At 50.7% G+C, this 18,748-nt stretch overlaps 1 protein-coding gene across 4 annotated transcripts in view; it reads right to left on the bottom strand.

The window, feature by feature from the left end:
• Nucleotides 1-18,748, bottom strand: part of FHL1 (four and a half LIM domains 1) — an 81,244-nt gene that overhangs the window by 26,985 nt on the left and 35,511 nt on the right. The window contains exon 1 of one of the 4 annotated variants that reach the window (XM_028715105.2): nucleotides 281-429. The exons of the other annotated variants lie outside the window; for them this stretch is intronic. Coding sequence (XP_028570938.1) covers nucleotides 281-302 — 22 coding nt within the window. The 5' untranslated portion in view covers nucleotides 303-429. Of the gene's footprint in view, nucleotides 1-280; nucleotides 430-18,748 lie in introns of those variants that run through there. 4 annotated transcript variants of the gene reach the window in all.

Below are 18,748 nucleotides of genomic sequence, written 5' to 3'. Positions count from 1 at the left end.
AGATCCCTAGTGTAGTTAAGATAAGACCTTTGGAGAAGGCATTTTCAAAAAAAATAATTTATGAACCACCCTACTGCCCACCCTGGAAGGAATATCATCGCACAGAGGGTCTCCTTATTTGTTAGAAAGCACACACACACCCCATCGTGAGGCTCAAAGGAAGAATTTACAGCACAGCGAAATCCTGTTGAAAGAGCAAGCCAGCCAGCCAGATCTCTTGCCCGAAGCACAAAAGACAATGAAATGCCATATATATATTTGGGGCGCAGAGGAGGGTTACCTGCGTGCCTGTGATAAGCCATCCTTCAGCGAAGACCAATTCCCAACTAGCCCTACTTTAGGAGCTCGGCTGGTAAGAGCTCTCCCAGTTTGAGAGTTCAGGGAGGCTATTAATATGGGGGGGGGGCACCAAGAGATGTCCACACCCCTTTGCCCAGGACTGGTGGCCCTCATCCCACGGAAAACATTTACCATTTTAGGTGATCTCAGGGGAGAAGAATAGGGCACTGTCAACAGGATATAAATACCTGCCCAGCTACTTCAGTCTCTGAAAACGTCCAAAATGCTGAGTAGCCCCTGTAGGAATCTGAGCCCTCGCGGGGGTGTGTGTGCATAATTTCAGGAAATTTTAAACAGCTGTCTTTTTAATCTTTTGTTGGAAGCAGCTCAGAGCGGCTGGGGAGAGCCAGCCAGATGGGCGGGGCAGAAATGATAAATTATTATTATTATTATTATTATTATTATTATTATTATTATTATGGTTCAGGCTGAGCATCATCAGACAACTTCACTTCTGAGCTTCTGTGAGTCCTCTGTGAGTATCTGGAAGTGGTTGTGTTATATTGTGAAATTAAACGTTTGTTGTTTGATTTCTTATGTAGAGCAGACTTCCTCAACCTCAGCCCTCCAGATGTTTTGAGACTACAATTCCCATAATCCCTGACCACTGGTCCTGCTAGTGGGATCTTGGGAGTTGTAGGCCATAAAAATCTGGAGGGCTGAGGCTGAGGAAGCCTGATGTCAAGCATTTTGAATGCTGTTTAAATACTGTTTTATTCACAGGATGGGACTCTTTCTGAGAGTCCTGCTTCCAACAAATGTAACCTGTATAAACTAACTGTATAAACTAACTCAGGGGTCAGCAAACTTTTTCAGCCATGAGCTGGCCCCTGTTCCTCAGACCTTGTGGGGGGGGGGGGCGAACTAGAGTTTGGGGGGGGGGATGAACGCATTCCTATGTCCCACAAATAACCCAGAGATGCATTTTAAATCAAAGCACACATTCTACTCATGTAAACACACGCTGATTCTCGGACCATCCGCAGGCTGAATTGAGAAGGCACTGGGGCCGCATCCGGCCCCCAGGCCTTAGGTTACCTACCCATGGGCTAACAGTATAAACTATATAAACTAACTATATAAACTAAACCTCTTTGCAAGCTTAATACCTGAAACTGTGAGTGTCCCAAGGCATTCAGCTTGCTTGCCTGCTTCTCAATATCAGAGGCGTCTGCAAATTTTAGGTGCTGCAAATTATCATTACAGCTGGTATCCTAAATGTGCCCTGCTCCCTTTCGAGGTAGCTTATACACAGGCCCAGGCACAGCAGCAAAATCAGGGATAAATGAAGGCACAAAGCCAAAAAGGAGAGAAGAGAAGACAGGAGGCAAAGATGGGAAATTGCTGATAAAGTAGAAGGAAAAAAGGATAATATGATGTTACCCATAGGATCTGAAGTTATGTATATGAGATTGAAGACTAAGGACCACGTATTATGGCCTCTATGGAAAGGATCATTTGTGACAGTTGGAGGATGGATGGTGGCTAACAGGTTGAGGTTGGATCCTGACCACTCTGGCCAGGCAGGCGGCGGGCAGGGGGGCATCTCCGCCTGCATCCCAGATGGAGCTGCCCTAGACACAGAATGGACCTGCACAGCTGGCCCTTCAGGGGCAGAGTTGTCCCATCCAGGACTAGGGAGTCCCCCATACCAACCCGCCCCCTGTCCCCCCAAAACAGTACTTCTGTCTTGCCAGGATTCAACCTCAATCTGTTAGCCACTCCTTCAGGTCTACTGGGCCGAGCCCATTGAGGGCTTTCAAGGTCAGCACCAACACTTTGAATTGTGCTTGGAAACGTACTGGGAGCCAATGCAGGTCTCTCAGGACTGGTGTTTTATGGTCTCGGTAAGACTTTATTTTACAGAAAAATTAGGCTTTCAGGTGGAAAAATCAAAATTGGAAACAGAATTGTTAGATTCTAAAGTTAATAATTTGTCAAGAATGTATAACTTGCTGTTGAAATGGAATACTCAAGATGAAACGGTGAAATCTGCTATGATTAAATGGGCACAAGATGTTGGACATAACATTATGATGGCTGACTGGGAACAGTTATGGACCACTGGTATGAAGTTTACGGCATGTAATGCCTTAAAAGAGAATTTAATGAAAATGATTTACAGGTGGTACATGACACCAGTCAAGCTTGCAAAAATTTACCATTTGCCCGATAATAAATGTTGGAAATGTAAGGAGACTGAAGGTACATACTTTCACCTTTGGTGGACATGCCCAAGGATTAAGAACTTCTGGGAGATGATCTATAATGAAATGAAAAAGGTATTTAAATATACCTTCCTGAAGAAACCAGAGGCCTTTCTCCTGGGTATGGTCGGCCAATTGGTGCCAAAGAAGGATAGAACATTCTTTATGTATGCTACAACAGCAGCAAGAATACTCATCGCAAAGCACTGGAAGACACAAGATCTACCTACCCGGGAAGAATGGCAGATGAAGCTGATGGACTACATGGAACTGGCGGAAATGACTGGCAGAATCCGAGACCAGGGAGAAGAGTCAGTGGAAGAAGATTGGAAAAAATTCAAAGTATATTTACAGAAATATTGTAAAATTAATGAATGTTAGAAGGATGCTGGAATGAAGTTACATGGTTTTAGCAGAAAGGTTATAAAGAACTAAGTAAAAAAGGGATTGTTAATGGGTCAAAGTGTAAAATTTAAGGTCAAATTGTGTTAAGACAAATTTTAGAACAAAATCTGAGAAAGATGGAAAGGATTTGCTGAAACAGTTATTTGAATCAGAATACAAAAAAGGGAGGTGTGAGGAGGTCAATGAAACAAGTAAATGAAAGATAAAGATATGGAAATACTGGATGTGTTTTTAAATGTTTTTGTTTCTTAAATGTTTTTGTTTTTTTCATTGCTTTGTTGTACTGTTTTTTATTGTGGTTTTTTTTTTGAAGTATTGTAACTTTTTATTGTCTTTTTTTCTTTTTCTGTAATTGTCAAACTTTAATAAATATCATTAAAAAAAACTAGAGCATTCACTACTATGGCGAGACAGTCAGCAGGCAGGAAGGGTCTCATCCTGCGTCCCAGATGGAGCTGCCCTAGACACAGAATGGACCTGTGCCTCCTTGGGTCCAAGATCACCCCCAGGCTGCGCAGCTGGTCCTTCAGGAACAGTTGCCCCATTCAGGACCAGGGAGTCCTCCACACCAGCCTCTCCCATGTCCCCCAATACAGTACTTCTGTCTTGTCAGGATTCAACTTCAATCTGTTAGCCGCCATCCATCCTCCAACCATCTCGGACACTCACACAGGACCTTCACCGCCTTCACTGGTTCTGATTTAAAAGAGAGGTAGAGCTGGGTATCATCCGCATACTGATGAACCCCCAACCCAGCTCAACCCCCCTGATGATCTCTCCCAGAAGCTTCATATAGATGTTTAAAAGCATGGGGGAAGAGGCACCCCACAAGTGAGAGCCCAGGGATCCCCCCCCACTTTCTGGACACGGCCCAGGAGGAAGCAGCCGAACCACTGTATTACAGGGCCCCCAGCTCCCAGTTTAGGTATGATTTCCCTTGCTAAGTAGTTCTTAAGGCTATTGAAATATACAGTAATTTTCTAAGCTCTGTTGATCCTTATAATTTCGGTGAGTAAAGATTTCTGAGGAAATTTTCCTCTTCTATTTCACTGTTGTAAAAAAGTGCTGTAAGGAGGAAGGAGTGGAACTACTGCAGAACAGGGCCCCCGGATTAATCGCCTTCCATACATAGCTGCTTCTTATTCTTATTACTTACTGATTCATCACCTCCAGCGCCTATGTCAGGCATAGGCAAACTCCAGCTGTTTGGGGACTACAACTCTCATCACAGGACCAGTGGTCAGGGATGATGGGAGTTGTAGTCCCAAAACAGCTGGAGGGCCAAGTTTGGCCATGCCTGTCTTAAGGAGATATACTAGATAGCAGCTCAAACAGCTGTACAGGGCTCTTTAGGTTAGTACCAACACCTTGAATTTGGCCGGGAAGCAGATTGGCAGCCTGTGCAAACCCTGAAGACAAAGGGTTGGGTGCTGGTGGCACTTGGACCCTAAAACAACCTAGTCGCGAGTTCTGCACCAGCTGCAGCCTCCAAGCCCACCTCAAGGGTCTTCTTCTTTGGCAATCCCTCATAGCTGGGTCAGATTGTCTTCCATCAACACGGATTTTAGCAGTGAGCCCATAAGTGACAGTGGAGGCCAATTCCGGATCCACACGTCCTTCCACAGTGGGGTTTCTGGGCGGGGGTTGATCCTGGTGAAGGTTCTTCCTCTTCACCCGTTTCTCCCTCGCGTCCTAAGTTTGAGTGTCTCCAAAGCCCAGGACGCTTTTGGTCAAGGCTGTTCTCCAACTGGAGCTCTCGCAGGCCAGTGTTTCCCAGTTGTATAGTGGTACCTCGGGTTAAGTACTTAATTCGTTCCGGAGGTACATTCTTAACCTGAAACTGTTCTTAACCTGAAGCACCACTTTAGCTAATGGGGCTGCCTGCTGCCGCCGTGCCACTGGAGCACAATTTCTCATCCTGAAGCAAAGTTCTTAGGCCGAGGTACTATTTCTGGGCTAGTGGAGTCTGTAACCTGAAGTGTATGTAACCCAAGGTACCACTGTACTACATTTTTCAACCTCTTTTGTGGACCACCGGCATTAAGCTTTCCATTTTTAAGTTTAGAATAGAGTTGTTGCTTTGGAAGGCCACATGACCGGTCCAAAGTTGAAGGGTTGTTGCTTCGACACTGACAGTCTTTGCTTCTTCCAGTACACTGATATTAGTTCACCTGTCTTCCCAAGTGATGTGTAAAAATTTTCAGAGACCCTGTTGATGGAAACTTTTGAGGAGTTGGAGATGGCGTTGATAAGTGGTCCACGTTTCACAGGCATATAGTAAAGTTGGTAGTACCATAACTTTGTAAAGCAGCATTTTGGTTTCCTTCAAATATGCCGGATTAATAAATAACCGGGTATAGAATGCACTTCTGTATTGAAGAGAAATATATCAGGTAATGTCTGAATGTAAGATTATGGAGAGTAGTGATTAATGGATATTCATGAGTTTATACAGTAATGCACTACATATATATATATATAAAACGTTCTTAAATCAAATGAAGAGGTTATAATACCTTAATAATAGTCTGGTATATAATGTTATGTACAGTCAGCTCTTAGGTATTATGTAAAATATACAGGTATTAGGATATATTAGGATATTCATGGGGTAAATATATAATGCAAAATTAAACATATATGTACTATGTCTTATACATTGGATAATGTATGTATAATATTTAATGGGGTAAATCAGTTAATGTACTATATATATAATAGTATTTAGATCATCTGCTGGTGACAGTTTGCCCCTAAAACAACCTAGGCACGCAGTTCTGCTCCAGCTGCAGCCCCCAAGCCCACCTCAAGGAGCGCACTGCAGTAATCCAGCTTTGAGGTTCCCAATGCATGGTGAGTAACTGTGGCCAAGCTCCACGGCTCTACAGGAAAAAATAAAAATCACCTTCCACCAAGAAGGTTGGCAGGAGATGAATGGAGTGGAAGGGGCAGAGTTCTCTCCCACTGTGGCCAGACAAGAGATGCAGGTGCAGAAGCGGTGGGGAGGCCGCTCACTCTCTTTCTGGCCTGCGTCAAATTATCTTGCCGCCTTTGTCTTCCAAGTGAATTGTTAAACAGGAAAAAATTAAAAAATGGTTCAGCAGCACCTTAATAGACCAACTCAGTCTGTTCTTGGTTGAAGCTTTCGTGTGCAGGCGCCCTTCTTTAGATACAGGGAAACAGAAGTCCCCATACCCTGATATATAGAGGGAGGGGAGTCCCTGGACCCTGATACATAGTGGGAGTGGAGTCCCCAGACCCTGATATATGGAGGGAGGGGAGTCCCCAGACCCTGATATATGGAGGGAGGGGAGTCCCCAGACCCTGATATATAGAGGGAGGGGAGTCCCCGGACCCTGATAAATAGAGGGAGGGGAGTCCCCGGACCCTGATATATAGAGGGAGGGGAGTCCCTGGACCCTGATATATAGAGGGAGGGGAGTCCCCAGACCCTGATATATAGAGGGAGGGGAGTCCCCAGACCCTGATATAAAGAGGGAGGGGAGTCCCCAGACCCTGATATATAGAGGGAGGGGAGTCCCCAGACCCTGATATAAAGAGGGAGGGGAGTCCCCGGACCCTGATATATAGAGGGAGGGGAGTCCCCAGACCCTGATATAAAGAGGGAGGGGAGTCCCCGGACCCTGATATATAGTGAGAGGAGAAGTCCCCAGACCCTGATATATAGAGGGAGGGGAGTCCCCAGACCCTGATATATAGAGGGAGGGGAGTCCCCAGACCCTGATATATAGTGGGAGGGGAGTCCCCGGACCCTGATATATAGAGGGAGGGGAGTCCCCAGACCCTGATATAAAGAGGGAGGGGAGTCCCCGGACCCTGATATATAGAGGGAGGGGAGTCCCCAGACCCTGATATAAAGAGGGAGGGGAGTCCCCGGACCCTGATATATAGTGAGAGGAGAAGTCCCCAGACCCTGATATATAGAGGGAGGGGAGTCCCCAGACCCTGATATATAGAGGGAGGGGAGTCCCTGGACCCTGATATATAGAGGGAGGGGAGTCCCCAGACCCTGATATATAGAGGGAGGGGAGTCCCCAGACCCTGATATAAAGAGGGAGGGGAGTCCCCAGACCCTGATATATAGAGGGAGGGGAGTCCCCAGACCCTGATATAAAGAGGGAGGGGAGTCCCCGGACCCTGATATATAGAGGGAGGGGAGTCCCCAGACCCTGATATAAAGAGGGAGGGGAGTCCCCGGACCCTGATATATAGTGAGAGGAGAAGTCCCCAGACCCTGATATATAGAGGGAGGGGAGTCCCCAGACCCTGATATATAGAGGGAGGGGAGTCCCCAGACCCTGATATATAGTGGGAGGGGAGTCCCCGGACCCTGATATATAGAGGGAGGGGAGTCCCTCGACCATGATACATAGTGGGAGGGGAGTCCCCAGACCCTGATATATGGAGGGAGGGGAGTCCCCAGACCCTGATATATGGAGGGAGGGGAGTCCCCAGACCCTGATATATAGAGGGAGGGGAGTCCCCAGACCCTGATATAAAGAGGGAGGGGAGTCCCCGGACCCTGATATATAGTGAGAGGAGAAGTCCCCAGACCCTGATATATACTGGGAGGGGAGTCCCCGGACACTGATATATAGAGGGAGGGGAGTCCCCGGACCCTGATATATAGAGGGAGGGGAGTCCCTGGACCCTGATATATAGAGGGAGGGGAGTCCCCAGACCCTGATATATAGAGGGAGGGGAGTCCCCATACCCTGATATATAGAGGGAGGGGAATCCCCAGACCCTGATATATAGTGGGAGGGGAGTCCCCAGACCCTCATATATAGAGGGAGGGGAGTCCCCAGACCCTGATATAAAGAGGGAGGGGAGTCCCCGGACCCTGATATATAGAGGGAGGGGAGTCCCCAGACCCTGATATAAAGAGGGAGGGGAGTCCCCGGACCCTGATATATAGAGGGAGGGGAGTCCCCAGACCCTGATATATAGAGGGAGGGGAGTCCCCAGACCCTGATATAAAGAGGGAGGGGAGTCCCCAGACCCTGATATATAGAGGGAGGGGAGTCCCGAGACCCTGATATAAAGAGGGAGGGGAGTCCCCGGACCCTGATATATAGTGGGAGGGGAGTCTCCAGACCCTGATATAAAGAGGGAGGGGAGTCCCCGGACCCTGATATATAGAGGGAGGGGAGTCCCCATACCCTGATATATAGAGGGAGGGGAGTCCCCAGACCCTGATATATAGTGAGAGGAGAAGTCCCCAGACCCTGATATATAGAGGGAGGGGAGTCCCCGGACCCTGATATATAGTGGGAGGGGAGTCCCCAGACCCTGATATATGGAGGGAGGGGAGTCCCCAGACCCTGATACATAGTGGGAGGGGAGTCCCCAGACCCTGATATATGGAGGGAGGGGAGTACCCAGACCCTGATATATGGAGGGAGGGGAGTCCCCAGACCCTGATATATAGAGGGAGGGGAGTCCCCAGACCCTGATATAAAGAGGGAGGGGAGTCCCCGGACCCTGATATATAGTGAGAGGAGAAGTCCCCAGACCCTGATATATAGTGGGAGGGGAGTCCCCATACCCTGATATATAGAGGGAGGGGAGTCCCCAGACCCTGATATATAGTGGGAGGGGAGTCCCCGGACCCTGATATATAGAGGGAGGGGAGTCCCTCGACCATGATACATAGTGGGAGGGGAGTCCCCAGACCCTGATATATGGAGGGAGGGGAGTCCCCAGACCCTGATATATGGAGGGAGGGGAGTCCCCAGACCCTGATATATAGAGGGAGGGGAGTCCCCAGACCCTGATATAAAGAGGGAGGGGAGTCCCCGGACACTGATATATAGAGGGAGGGGAGTCCCCGGACCCTGATATATAGAGGGAGGGGAGTCCCTGGACCCTGATATATAGAGGGAGGGGAGTCCCCAGACCCTGATATATAGAGGGAGGGGAGTCCCCATACCCTGATATATAGAGGGAGGGGAATCCCCAGACCCTGATATATAGTGGGAGGGGAATCCCCAGACCCTCATATATAGAGGGAGGGGAGTCCCCAGACCCTGATATAAAGAGGGAGGGGAGTCCCCGGACCCTGATATATAGAGGGAGGGGAATCCCCAGACCCTGATATAAAGAGGGAGGGGAGTCCCCGGACCCTGATATATAGAGGGAGGGGAGTCCCCAGACCCTGATATATAGAGGGAGGGGAGTCCCCAGACCCTGATATAAAGAGGCAGGGGAGTCCCCAGACCCTGATATATAGAGGGAGGGGAGTCCCCAGACCCTGATATAAAGAGGGAGGGGAGTCCCCGGACCCTGATATATAGTGGGAGGGGAGTCTCCAGACCCTGATATAAAGAGGGAGGGGAGTCCCCGGACCCTGATATATAGAGGGAGGGGAGTCCCCATACCCTGATATATAGAGGGAGGGGAGTCCCCAGACCCTGATATATAGTGAGAGGAGAAGTCCCCAGACCCTGATATATAGAGGGAGGGGAGTCCCCGGACCCTGATATATAGTGGGAGGGGAGTCCCCAGACCCTGATATATGGAGGGAGGGGAGTCCCCAGACCCTGATACATAGTGGGAGGGGAGTCCCCAGACCCTGATATATAGAGGGAGGGGAGTCCCCGGACCCTGATATATAGTGGGAGGGGAGTCCCCAAACCCTGATATATAGAGGGAGGGGAGTCCCCAGACCCTGATATAAAGAGGGAGGGGAGTCCCCGGACCCTGATATATAGAGGGAGGGGAGTCGCCAGACCCTGATATAAAGAGGGAGGGGAGTCCCCGGACCCTGATATATAGTGAGAAGAGACGTCCCCAGACCCTGATATATAGAGGGAGGGGAGTCCCCAGACCCTGATATATAGAGGGAGGGGAGTCCCCAGACCCTGATATATAGCGGGAGGGGAGTTCCCGGACCCTGATATATAGTGGGAGGAGAAGTCCCCAGACCCTGATATATAGTGGGAGTCCCCAGACCCTGATATATAGAGGGAGGGGAGTCCCCAGACCCTGATATATAGAGGGAGGGGAGTCCCCGGACCCTGATATATAGAGGGAGGGGAGTCCCTGGACCCTGATACATAGTGGGAGGGGAGTCCCCAGACCCTGATATATGGAGGGAGGGGAGTCCCCAGACCCTGATATATGGAGGGAGGGGAGTCCCCAGACCCTGATATATAGAGGGAGGGGAGTCCCCAGACCCTGATATAAAGAGGGAGGGGAGTCCCCGGACCCTGATATATAGTGAGAGGAGAAGTCCCCAGACCCTGATATATAGTGGGAGGGGAGTCCCCGGACCCTGATATATAGAGGGAGGGGAGTCCCTGGACCCTGATATATAGAGGGAGGGGAGTCCCCAGACCCTGATATATAGAGGGAGGGGAGTCCCCATACCCTGATATATACAGGGAGGGGAATCCCCAGACCCTGATATATAGTGGGAGGGGAGTCCCCATACCCTGATATATAGAGGGAGGGGAATCCCCAGACCCTGATATATAGTGGGAGGGGAGTCCCCAGACCCTGATATATAGAGGGAGGGGAGTCCCCAGACCCTGATATAAAGAGGGAGGGGAGTCCCCAGACCCTGATATATAGAGGGAGGGGAGTCCCCAGACTCTGATATAAAGAGGGAGGGGAGTCCCCGGACCCTGATATATAGAGGGAGGGGAGTCCCCAGACCCTGATATAAAGAGGGAGGGGAGTCCCCGGACCCTGATATATAGTGGGAGGGGAGTCCCCAGACCCTGATATAAAGAGGGAGGGGAGTCCCCGGACCCTGATATATAGAGGGAGGGGAGTCCCCATACCCTGATATATAGAGGGAGGGGAGTCCCCGGACCCTGATATATAGTGAGAGGAGAAGTCCCCAGACCCTGATACATAGAGGGAGGGGAGTCCCCAGACCCTGATATATAGAGGGAGGGGAGTCCCCAGACCCTGATATATAGTGGGAGGGGAGTCCCCGGACCCTGATATATAGTGGGAGGAGAAGTCCCCAGACCCTGATATATAGTGGGAGTCCCCAGACCCTGATATATAGAGGGAGGGGAGTCCCCAGACCCTGATATATAGAGGGAGGGGAGTCCCCGGACCCTGATATATAGTGGGAGGGGAGTCCCCAGACCCTGATATATAGAGGGAGGGGAGTCCCCAGACCCTGATATAAAGAGGGAGTGGAGTCCCCGGACCCTGATATATAGAGGGAGGGGAGTCGCCAGACCCTGATATAAAGAGGGAGGGGAGTCCCCGGACCCTGATATATAGTGAGAGGAGAAGTCCCCAGACCCTGATATATAGAGGGAGGGGAGTCCCCAGACCCTGATATATAGAGGGAGGGGAGTCCCCAGACCCTGATATATAGCGGGAGGGGAGTTCCCGGACCCTGATATATAGTGGGAGGAGAAGTCCCCAGACCCTGATATATAGTGGGAGTCCCCAGACCCTGATATATAGAGGGAGGGGAGTCCCCAGATCCTGATATATAGAGGGAGGGGAGTCCCCGGACCCTGATATATAGAGGGAGGGGAGTCCCCGGACCCTGATATATAGAGGGAGGGGAGTCCCTGGACCCTGATACATAGTGGGAGGGGAGTCCCCAGACCCTGATATATGGAGGGAGGGGAGTCCCCAGACCCTGATATATGGAGGGAGGGGAGTCCCCAGACCCTGATATATAGAGGGAGGGGAGTCCCCAGACCCTGATATAAAGAGGGAGGGGAGTCCCCGGACCCTGATATATAGTGAGAGGAGAAGTCCCCAGACCCTGATATATAGTGGGAGGGGAGTCCCCGGACCCTGATATATAGAGGGAGGGGAGTCCCCCGACCCTGATATAAAGAGGGAGGGGAGTCCCCAGACCCTGATATATAGAGGGAGGGGAGTCCCCATACCCTGATATATACAGGGAGGGGAATCCCCAGACCCTGATATATAGTGGGAGGGGAGTCCCCATACCCTGATATATAGAGGGAGGGGAATCCCCAGACCCTGATATATAGTGGGAGGGGAGTCCCCAGACCCTGATATATAGAGGGAGGGGAGTCCCCAGACCCTGATATAAAGAGGGAGGGGAGTCCCCAGACCCTGATATATAGAGGGAGGGGAGTCCCCAGACCCTGATATAAAGAGGGAGGGGAGTCCCCGGACCCTGATATATAGAGGGAGGGGAGTCCCCAGACCCTGATATAAAGAGGGAGGGGAGTCCCCGGACCCTGATATATAGTGGGAGGGGAGTCCCCAGACCCTGATATAAAGAGGGAGGGGAGTCCCCGGACCCTGATATATAGAGGGAGGGGAGTCCCCATACCCTGATATATAGAGGGAGGGGAGTCCCCGGACCCTGATATATAGTGAGAGGAGAAGTCCCCAGACCCTGATACATAGAGGGAGGGGAGTCCCCAGACCCTGATATATAGAGGGAGGGGAGTCCCCAGACCCTGATATATAGTGGGAGGGGAGTCCCCGGACCCTGATATATAGTGGGAGGAGAAGTCCCCAGACCCTGATATATAGTGGGAGTCCCCAGACCCTGATATATAGAGGGAGGGGAGTCCCCAGACCCTGATATATAGAGGGAGGGGAGTCCCCGGACCCTGATATATAGTGGGAGGGGAGTCCCCAGACCCTGATATATAGAGGGAGGGGAGTCCCCAGACCCTGATATAAAGAGGGAGTGGAGTCCCCGGACCCTGATATATAGAGGGAGGGGAGTCGCCAGACCCTGATATAAAGAGGGAGGGGAGTCCCCGGACCCTGATATATAGTGAGAGGAGAAGTCCCCAGACCCTGATATATAGAGGGAGGGGAGTCCCCAGACCCTGATATATAGAGGGAGGGGAGTCCCCAGACCCTGATATATAGCGGGAGGGGAGTTCCCGGACCCTGATATATAGTGGGAGGAGAAGTCCCCAGACCCTGATATATAGTGGGAGTCCCCAGACCCTGATATATAGAGGGAGGGGAGTCCCCAGATCCTGATATATAGAGGGAGGGGAGTCCCCGGACCCTGATATATAGAGGGAGGGGAGTCCCCGGACCCTGATATATAGAGGGAGGGGAGTCCCTGGACCCTGATACATAGTGGGAGGGGAGTCCCCAGACCCTGATATATGGAGGGAGGGGAGTCCCCAGACCCTGATATATGGAGGGAGGGGAGTCCCCAGACCCTGATATATAGAGGGAGGGGAGTCCCCAGACCCTGATATAAAGAGGGAGGGGAGTCCCCGGACCCTGATATATAGTGAGAGGAGAAGTCCCCAGACCCTGATATATAGTGGGAGGGGAGTCCCCGGACCCTGATATATAGAGGGAGGGGAGTCCCCCGACCCTGATATAAAGAGGGAGGGGAGTCCCCGGACCCTGATATATAGAGGGAGGGGAGTCCCCATACCCTGATATATAGAGGGAGGGGAGTCCCCAGACCCTGATATATAGAGGGAGGGGAGTCCCCGGACCCTGATATATAGTGGGAGGGGAGTCCCCAGACCCTGATATATGGAGGGAGGGGAGTCCCCAGACCCTGATACATAGTGGGAGGGGAGTCCCCAGACCCTGATATATAGAGGGAGGGGAGTCCCCCGACCCTGATATAAAGAGGGAGGGGAGTCCCCGGACCCTGATATATAGAGGGAGGGGAGTCCCCGGACCCTGATATATAGTGGGAGGGGAGTCCCCAGACCCTGATATATAGAGGGAGGGGAGTCCCCAGACCCTGATATAAAGAGGGAGTGGAGTCCCCGGACCCTGATATATAGAGGGAGGGGAGTCGCCAGACCCTGATATAAAGAGGGAGGGGAGTCCCCGGACCCTGATATATAGTGAGAGGAGAAGTCCCCAGACCCTGATATATAGAGGGAGGGGAGTCCCCAGACCCTGATATATAGTGGGAGGGGAGTCCCCAGACCCTGATATATAGAGGGAGGGGAGTCCCCAGACCCTGATATAAAGAGGGAGGGGAGTCCCCAGACCCTGATATATAGAGGGAGGGGAGTCCCCAGACCCTGATATAAAGAGGGAGGGGAGTCCCCGGACCCTGATATATAGAGGGAGGGGAGTCCCCAGACCCTGATATAAAGAGGGAGGGGAGTCCCCGGACCCTGATATATAGTGGGAGGGGAGTCCCCAGACCCTGATATAAAGAGGGAGGGGAGTCCCCGGACCCTGATATATAGAGGGAGGGGAGTCCCCATACCCTGATATATAGAGGGAGGGGAGTCCCCGGACCCTGATATATAGTGAGAGGAGAAGTCCCCAGACCCTGATACATAGAGGGAGGGGAGTCCCCAGACCCTGATATATAGAGGGAGGGGAGTCCCCAGACCCTGATATATAGTGGGAGGGGAGTCCCCGGACCCTGATATATAGTGGGAGGAGAAGTCCCCAGACCCTGATATATAGTGGGAGTCCCCAGACCCTGATATATAGAGGGAGGGGAGTCCCCAGACCCTGATATATAGAGGGAGGGGAGTCCCCGGACCCTGATATATAGTGGGAGGGGAGTCCCCAGACCCTGATATATAGAGGGAGGGGAGTCCCCAGACCCTGATATAAAGAGGGAGTGGAGTCCCCGGACCCTGATATATAGAGGGAGGGGAGTCGCCAGACCCTGATATAAAGAGGGAGGGGAGTCCCCGGACCCTGATATATAGTGAGAGGAGAAGTCCCCAGACCCTGATATATAGAGGGAGGGGAGTCCCCAGACCCTGATATATAGAGGGAGGGGAGTCCCCAGACCCTGATATATAGCGGGAGGGGAGTTCCCGGACCCTGATATATAGTGGGAGGAGAAGTCCCCAGACCCTGATATATAGTGGGAGTCCCCAGACCCTGATATATAGAGGGAGGGGAGTCCCCAGATCCTGATATATAGAGGGAGGGGAGTCCCCGGACCCTGATATATAGAGGGAGGGGAGTCCCCGGACCCTGATATATAGAGGGAGGGGAGTCCCTGGACCCTGATACATAGTGGGAGGGGAGTCCCCAGACCCTGATATATGGAGGGAGGGGAGTCCCCAGACCCTGATATATAGAGGGAGGGGAGTCCCCAGACCCTGATATAAAGAGGGAGGGGAGTCCCCGGACCCTGATATATAGTGAGAGGAGAAGTCCCCAGACCCTGATATATAGTGGGAGGGGAGTCCCCGGACCCTGATATATAGAGGGAGGGGAGTCCCCCGACCCTGATATAAAGAGGGAGGGGAGTCCCCGGACCCTGATATATAGAGGGAGGGGAGTCCCCATACCCTGATATATAGAGGGAGGGGAGTCCCCAGACCCTGATATATAGAGGGAGGGGAGTCCCCGGACCCTGATATATAGTGGGAGGGGAGTCCCCAGACCCTGATATATGGAGGGAGGGGAGTCCCCAGACCCTGATACATAGTGGGAGGGGAGTCCCCAGACCCTGATATATGGAGGGAGGGGAGTCCCCAGACCCTGATATATGGAGGGAGGGGAGTCCCCAGACCCTGATATATAGAGGGAGGGGAGTCCCCAGACCCTGATATATAGTGGGAGGGGAGTCCCCAGACCCTGATATATTGAGGGAGGGGAGTCCCCGGACCCTGATATATAGAGGGAGGGGAGTCCCCAGACCCTGATATAAAGAGGGAGGGGAGTCCCCGGACCCTGATATATAGTGGGAGGGGAGTCCCCAGACCCTGATATAAAGAGGGAGGGGAGTCCCCGGACCCTGATATATAGAGGGAGGGGAGTCCCCATACCCTGATATATAGAGGGAGGGGAGTCCCCGGACCCTGATATATAGTGAGAGGAGAAGTCCCCATACCCTGATACATAGAGGGAGGGGAGTCCCCAGACCCTGATATATAGAGGGAGGGGAGTCCCCAGACCCTGATATATAGTGGGAGGGGAGTCCCCGGACCCTGATATATAGTGGGAGGAGAAGTCCCCAGACCCTGATATATAGTGGGAGTCCCCAGACCCTGATATATAGAGGGAGGGGAGTCCCCAGACCCTGATATATAGAGGGAGGGGAGTCCCCGGACCCTGATATATAGTGGGAGGGGAGTCCCCAGACCCTGATATATAGAGGGAGGGGAGTCCCCAGACCCTGATATAAAGAGGGAGGGGAGTCCCCGGACCCTGATATATAGAGGGAGGGGAGTCGCCAGACCCTGATATAAAGAGGGAGGGGAGTCCCCATACCCTGATATATAGTGGGAGGGGAATCCCCAGACCCTAGAATCATAGAATCATACAATCATAGAGTTGGAAGAGACCACAAGGGCCATCGAGTCCAACCCCCTGCCAAGCAGGAAACACCATCAGAGCACTCCTGACATATGGTTGTCAAACCTCTGCTTAAAGACCTCCAAAGAAGGAGACTCCACCACACTCCTTGGCAGCAAATTCCACTGTCGAACAGCTCTTACTGTCAGGAAGTTCTTCCTAATGTTTAGGTGGAATCTTCTTTCTTGTAGTTTGGATCCATTGCTCCGTGTCCGCTTCTCTGGAGCAGCAGAAAACAACCTTTCTCCCTCCTCTATGTGACATCCTTTTATATATTTGAACATGGCTATCATATCACCCCTTAACCTCCTCTTCTCCAGGCTAAACATGCCCAGCTCCCTTAGCCGTTCCTCATAAGGCATCGTTTCCAGGCCTTTGACCATTTTGGTTGCCCTCCTCTGGACATGTTCCAGTTTGTCAGTGTCCTTCTTGAACTGTGGTGCCCAGAACTGGACACAGTACTCCAGGTGAGGTCTGACCAGAGCAGAATACAGTGGCACTATTACTTCCCTTGATCTAGATGCTATACTCCTATTGATGAGGCCCAGAATTGCATTGGCTTTTTTAGCTGCCGCGTCACACTGTTGGCTCATGTCAAGTTTGTGGTCAACCAAGACTCCTAGATCCTTTTCACATGTACTGCTCTCAAGCCAGGTGTCACCCATCTTGTATTTGTGCCTCTCATTTTTTTTGCCCAAGTGCAATACTTTACATTTCTCCCTGTTAAAATTCATCTTGTTTGTTTTGGCCCAGTTCTCTAATCTGTCAAGGTCGTTTTGAAGTGTGATCCTGTCCTCCGGGGTGTTAGCCACCCCTCCCAGTTTGGTGTCATCTGCAAATTTGATCAGGATGCCCTTGAGTCCATCATCCAAGTCGTTGATAAAGATGTTGAATAAGACCGGGCCCAAGACAGAACCCTGTGGCACCCCACTAGTCACTCTTCTCCAGGATGAAGAGGAACCATTGATGAGCACCCTTTGGGTTCGGTCAGTCAGCCAGTTACAAATCCACTGAGTGGTAGCATAGTCAAGACCGCATTTTACCAGCTTCTTTACAAGAATATCATGGGGCACCTTGTCAAATGCCTTGCTGAAATCAAGGTAGACTACATCCACTGCGTTCCCTTCATCTACCAGGCTTGTAATTCTGTCAAAAAACGAGATCAGGTTAGTCTGACATGACTTATTTTTCAGAAATCCATGCTGACTATTGGTGATCACAGCATTCCTTTCTAGGTGCTCACAGACTGTTTGCTTAATGATCTGCTCCAGAATCTTCCCTGGTATTGATGTCAGACTGACTGGGCGGTAATTATTTGGGTCCTCTCTTTTCCCCTTTTTGAAAATAGGGACAACATTTGCCCTCCTCCAGTCTGCCGGGACTTCGCCTGTTCTCCAGGAATTCTCAAAGATGACTGCCAGTGGTTCTGAAATCACATCTGCCAGTTCTTTTAATACTCTTGGATGCAGTTCATCTGGCCCTGGAGACTTGAATACATCTAGACTAGCCAAGTATTCTTGTACTATCTCCTTAGTTATTCTGGGCTGTGTTTCCTCTGCTGAATCATTTGCTCCAAATTCTTCAGGTCGGGCATTGTTTTCTTTATCGGAGAAGACTGAGGCAAAGAAGGCATTGAGGAGTTCAGCCCTTTCTGTGTCCCCTGTTTGCATTTCACCATCTTCTCCTCTGAGTGACCCCACGGTTTCTTTGTTCTTCCTTTTGCTACGAACATACCCATAAAAGCCTTTTTTGTTGCTTTTAACCTCTCTAGCAAGCCTGAGTTCATTCTGTGCTTTAGCTTTTCTGACTTTGTGTCTACACGTGCTGGCTATTTGTTTGAATTCCTCTTTGGTGGTTTCCCCCCTTTTCCATTTTTTGTACACATCCTTTTTTAATCTTAACTCAGTTAAAAGTTCTTTAGATAGCCACCCTGGCTTCTTTAGGCACCTTCCATGTTTCCGTCTCATTGGTATTGCCTGAAGTTGTGCTTTTACTATCTCCCTCTTAACAAACTCCCAGCCATCTTGAACTCCCTTTCCTTTTAGTATTACTGTCCATGGGATCTCACCCAGCACTTCCCTAAGCTTTATGAAGTCGGCTTTCTTAAAGTCGAGAAATTGAGTCCTAGTATGCTTGGCTGCTCCTTTCCGCTGTATAGTAAACTTCAGAAGAGCATGATCACTCGCGCCTAATGATCCTTCCACTTCTACCCCACTAACCAGGTCATCAACATTGGTTAGGACCAGATCTAAAATGGCTGTTCCTCTTGTTGCTTCTCCCACTTTCTGGACAATGAAGTTGTCTGCAAGTCCAGTGAGGAATCTGTTTGACCTTATGCTCTTGGCTGAGTTTGACATCCAACAAATATCCGGGTAATTGAAGTCCCCCATTACTACTATCTCCCTTCCTTTTGCATGCTTGGCCATCTGTTCCAGGAAGGCATCATCTATGTCCTCCGTTTGGCTTCGGGATCTATAGTAAACTCCCACAATGAGGTATATAGATATATATCCCCTGATATATAGAGGGAGGGGAGTCCCCAGACC

This window comes from Podarcis muralis, chromosome Z (genome assembly GCF_964188315.1).
Source record: "Podarcis muralis chromosome Z, rPodMur119.hap1.1, whole genome shotgun sequence".
Lineage (NCBI taxonomy): Eukaryota > Metazoa > Chordata > Lepidosauria > Squamata > Lacertidae > Podarcis > Podarcis muralis.
The sequence above is the reverse complement of the archived record's forward strand: the minus strand, read 5'-3'. Positions and strand labels throughout refer to the sequence as shown.